This window comes from Talpa occidentalis, unplaced genomic scaffold (genome assembly GCF_014898055.3).
Source record: "Talpa occidentalis isolate TD23 unplaced genomic scaffold, MPIMG_talOcc4v2.1 talOcc4.3, whole genome shotgun sequence".
In the NCBI taxonomy this organism is placed as follows: domain Eukaryota; kingdom Metazoa; phylum Chordata; class Mammalia; order Eulipotyphla; family Talpidae; genus Talpa; species Talpa occidentalis.
This window is the reverse complement of record NW_023603184.1, coordinates 35,176,783-35,181,679: the sequence shown is the minus strand read 5'-3', so window position 1 is coordinate 35,181,679 and position 4,897 is coordinate 35,176,783. Positions and strand designations below refer to the sequence as shown.

At 41.3% G+C, this 4,897-nt stretch overlaps 1 protein-coding gene across 2 annotated transcripts; it reads left to right on the top strand.

Moving 5' to 3' along the window:
• Positions 1-460: 460 nt before the first annotated feature.
• LOC119255561 (olfactory receptor 688-like) lies at positions 461-4,600 on the top strand. 2 transcript variants are annotated; one of them, XM_037522803.2, is made up of 2 exons: positions 461-618; positions 2,915-4,600. In XM_037522803.2, the coding sequence occupies exon 2, from the start codon at positions 2,942-2,944 to the stop codon at positions 3,905-3,907; it is 966 nt and encodes a 321-aa protein (XP_037378700.1). In that variant the 5' UTR covers positions 461-618; positions 2,915-2,941; the 3' UTR covers positions 3,908-4,600. The 2 variants fall into 2 exon arrangements, with proteins under 2 accessions (XP_037378700.1, XP_037378699.1); XM_037522802.2 differs by having other exon boundaries at positions 461-692.
• Positions 4,601-4,897: the final 297 nt, after the last annotated feature.

The window sequence follows — 4,897 nt, the reverse complement described above, 5'->3', positions numbered from 1 at the left end:
ATTATTATTGGCAATTTGAGGTCATTAGCTAGAGTGAAGTTGAGACAAAATTAAATTGCAATGAGGTAAGTATATAAGTGATGAGGATGAGGAAGCAAAATAAAGAAGTTGCTCACAGCACATCTGAAGCAGTAAATAGATAGAGACTATCTCAGGAAAGAGTATGAAATAAAGATGCATTTTGAGATAGGGAGACTTGAAGACTTCCTTCACTGAGGGACACTGTTCATCAGACCAGTGTGAACAAGTCCCTGAAGCCCCGTGAGCAGTGAATGGCCCCCCGTCTGTGAGCTGTTCTGGGACAAGGACTGACAGCGTGGACCCCAGGACATTTCCTGGTTAACCACTAAGAGGCTTGGGCCCTATTCCCAGTGCAACTGATAAACACCCAGGGGGTGCTGGGAGACACTAGAGGGCAGCACCCGAATCAGACAGCTCAGGGATCCAATTTATAGAAAAACCCCGTCTGGAATGGTAGCAAGGACAGGAGGCTGCAGAACCAACAGCTGAACACTGGCCACTAGAGCTGAGAGAGCAGAAGAAGCTACAGACAAATTTGAAAGCTTGAGAGCTCTTCTAGCCCTTCCTCAAGTAGCAAGCAGTCCTGCCTCCTGAGAGGTGAGAGATAGCTGTGTACCACGTCTGCAGTTCTATCCTGATCTCTGAATTTGACTCCGCCTTATCTTGGACTGGTATGGTTAACTATCCTTGTTTCATTCTTCCTCTTAATACCTCCCTTCTCTCAGGTGCTTTGATTTTCTAGGGACTAAACTCTGTGATTAGAAAACGGGAGAGAAATGAAGCTAGACTCTAAGATTGACAGTGAATAAATAATAGAACAACCCCAAGCAAAGACTAGTGAATCAGAAACATCCCAGCAACTTCAGTTAATATTCAGGGTGATCTTATCCCACTTTTTAAACCCCATCCAAGAGCCCGGGGAAAGCTCTCTGCTCGGCATCCTTTACTATGATCAGAGTTCCTGAGACACTAGAAGAACAGACTCTGGAGTCAGAATAAACTGTGTTTAAATGCCTTCTGTGTCGTGTCAGCAGAAGCGAGTCATCTTACACATGGAGGTGTGTGGAATATATCCAATAGTATTGGTTTTCTGTGCCTGTGTAACAAATCACCAGACTCATTGCATTATTCTTTTTTAAAAAAAGATTTATTTATTTATACATACAAGAGCTGGGGTACAGGCCAGAGGTGTGGGGGTTGAGAGGATTCTCCAGAGACAGAGCAGGGAACAGAACAGGCAGCCCGACTGAAATACACTGCTGAGGGGAGTAGCGGGCGAGACAGGAGAGGTCTGCTGCGCCATGTGGGTAGCTCCCTGCCTTGCCGGGGATCGAACTTATGCTGCAGAGGCTGTGGATTGCTTCATAGTGTGGTGCTTAACCCCTTGCGTCACCAGGGAGGCTCATTTCATTATTCTTTGCATTGATGATGAGGGATGGAATCTTGACCTTCAATTAATGGCATCAAGAGAAACAAAGGCAGAATTTGGGTCAGGAAATATCAATTCCTAAATTATGGAGAATGCAAGGTATTGTTACAGATAGATAACAAAAAGAATTTTGGATATTAAAGGGATCTAAAAGCATACTGCACATATTCACCTTTTCACTCAATAAGTAAAAATTATTCTACAGCAGATCAAGAGTAAACAAAATCAAGAATGTAAGAATGAGGAAGACCAAGCAGTAAAGGGTTAAGAATAGCCAAAAAATTACTTCAATGAAAAAGCCAAATGTGTGCAATAAATGCCTGCTCTACTTCCAACCTGTACCACACAAAAATCTGGCAGTGGTTGGAATTTAGTTGATCATTTTTTCTCGTTATCTTGTATTAATATATTTGATTATTTAGAAATACAGCATTATCTGTGTGCTTAATATGACTTTTATATTAGAGGAGGAAACAAATGGTGTTTCTGAAAGGCACTGAGCTATTGACTATGATTTAATGGAAAAAGTGATGGAATTAAATGCAAAAGAGTAAAATTGGGTAGAAGCTTTCTCACTTAATATCATTTTCAATATATGATTCTTACCTAAACATTCAACCTCTTACCTTGTATGTGAATAATCGTACTTTATTGGTAAAGATTAAATGACAGGGTTTGTATCAGAAACTATTTACCAACTGCAGACGCTACTGAAAGGAAAATCATGCCCAACCATTGACAACAATATAAGAAAATAAATTAATTTTTTTTAAAAAAAGAAAAACATAGTCAGGATTCTCATTGTGGCTATTTATTTCTTCCTGGAGATTCCAAAGAGTATGGTCAATATTTCTGTCCTCTAACTTCACCGCTTGAAATCATAGTTTTTTTTATAATGTATACGTCTTCTGCTTTGTATCCATGTGTCCTGTATATAAAAACATTTTCCCAGAATTTCAACCAAAAAAATGCAGAAAATCCTCATTTTAATCACACTAAGAATCCTTATATTATAAATATCAGATGGTTTCCCATATAGGTGGAATATAGAGAAACCAAAGGGTCAGAATAAAGACAAAACTTGCAAGCAGACCACAGATCAGAGGCACGCAGCCTGGGGAGGGAGAAGGGTCAGAACAGGGGAGGGAAGAGCACGGGGACTGTGGTGATGGATCACAGGTGCCACGGTGGTGGGGGAACTGCAGGCACCACACTGAGGGGGAAATGAAATGCTGTCCAAAAATGAATAACAATGTAAGAAACTAAATTTAATTATAAAAAGAAGACAAGAATATCTTAGAATCTCTTTGGCCCTTCTATTGTTATCTGAATTTTACCCCGGATGTCAAAGGGCTTGCGAATGCATTATGTTAAAAGAGCTGAGCTATTAGTGAGTGTTTTTACCTATACACACTAGGTCCCTGGGTGGAACTTACCAGCCTGTTTTTCTTCCTTCATCCACAGGTAGATGCTAAGGAGACATCCCCTGCTATGGATACCCCCCTAAGCATAGCCAATGGCTCAAATTTTCAGGTGTCCGAGTTCATCCTGCTGGGGTTCCCAGGCATTCACGAGTGGCAGCACTGGCTCTCTCTGCCCCTGGCTCTGCTCTACCTCTTAGCTCTTGGTGCCAATCTCCTCATCTTGATCACCATCTACAATGAGCCTACACTTCATCAGCCTATGTATCAATTCCTTGCTATCCTGGCTGTTGTGGACGTTGGCCTAGCTACCACCATCCTTCCTAAGGTGTTGGCCATTCTGTGGTTTGACGCCAAAGCCATCAGCCTCCCTGAGTGCTTTGCTCAGATCTATGCCATCCACACTTTTATGTACATGGAGACAGGCATCTTCCTCTGCATGGCTGTGGACCGATATGTAGCCATCTGCTATCCTCTTCAGTACCCCTCCATCATCACTCAGGCTTTTGTGATCAAAGTCACCCTGTCTGTGATACTCAGGAACTGCCTCTTCACCCTCCCGGTACCTGTTCTGGCTGCCCAGAGACACTACTGTTCCAGGAATGAGATTGACCACTGCCTGTGCTCCAACTTGGGGGTGACCAGCCTGGCCTGTGACAGCATCACCATTAATAAATTTTACCATTTGGTTTTAGGCTGGGTCATGGGTGGGGGTGACATAGTTCTGGTTTTTGCTTCCTATTCTCTGATTATTCGTTCGGTGCTGAAGCTGAACTCTGCTGAAGCAACATCAAAGGCCCTGAGTACCTGTAGTTCTCATGTCATCCTCATTCTGTTTTTCTACACAGCTATTATTGTAGTGTCTGTCACCCATCTGGCAGGAAGTAGGTTTCCCTTGATCCCAGTTCTCCTCAATGTGCTACACAGTATCATCCCCCCAGCCCTTAACCCCATGGTGTATGCTCTTAGGACCCAGGAGCTGAGAGGGAACTTCGGCAGGGTGCTTGGTCTGGGTGAGCATGTGTCCAGGAAGTGAGACTATTATAAGAGGTCTTCCAGAATTTGGACAGGCTTTGGAGTAGCGTAGTCCTCAGTTACAATTATACCAAGTCTCTCAATTGCTAGGACATAAATTCAAACTAATTCACCTATTTTGTACAGCACATACATAGTGCTGTGCACATACATATACAATGTGCATAGCATTGTAAATAGTTCACAAATATTACCTCATTTAATTGCCATAACAAACCTATGAAGCAAGTACCATTGCTATTTATACATTTTCATATGAAGCATGAAAATTTAAAAACTTGCCACAGAAAGAGTTTAGAACCCTGTCAGTCTGTAAAGTCCCTTTTAATCCCGTCTCTCTATTCACCCTCACTACTAATTTTTTAAATAAATTGAGATGACAATTAAAAGGGAGGATATCTTAGTGAAATTACCCTCTTTGTCAAATGAATTTGGAATTATTTTGCCATTTTGCAAAGTCTTTTCCAATACAAATTAATTGGCATTCAAGCCCGAGGAGGAATAGCTCAACCAGTTTTATTAACACTCAACATTATTGAAAAATTCTCTAAACAATTAAGTAAATTCTGATGACTTATGGGAGTGTAAGTCCTGTGGCTTATTGCAGTATAAATGATACCAATGAGCTCTAAAGTTTCCCCACAAGAAAAATGATTTAATTTTTTGAACTGTTGGGGGAGGTGGAGTAGGGAGGTAGGGGTGGAGGGAGTTGGTAAAATCACTTTTATTTCAATGCCAGAGAATAGATCAGCAATGGTAGGATGCTGGCCCCAGAATAACATGTAGATAAGGTTGTGAGACACTCCTAATCCATGTTGATATAGTAGATAGGGAAGGAAAGTATCACTTATACCAGTACACTTGGAAACCCAAGTGTGAGATTCTTAACTTAAAGAATTGAATCATCTTTGTTTGATAGAGTGAGTTTGATAGCAAGGGCTTTTTTATTTGTTTGTATATACTTATCATTGACAAGACAGAATTGGTCTAT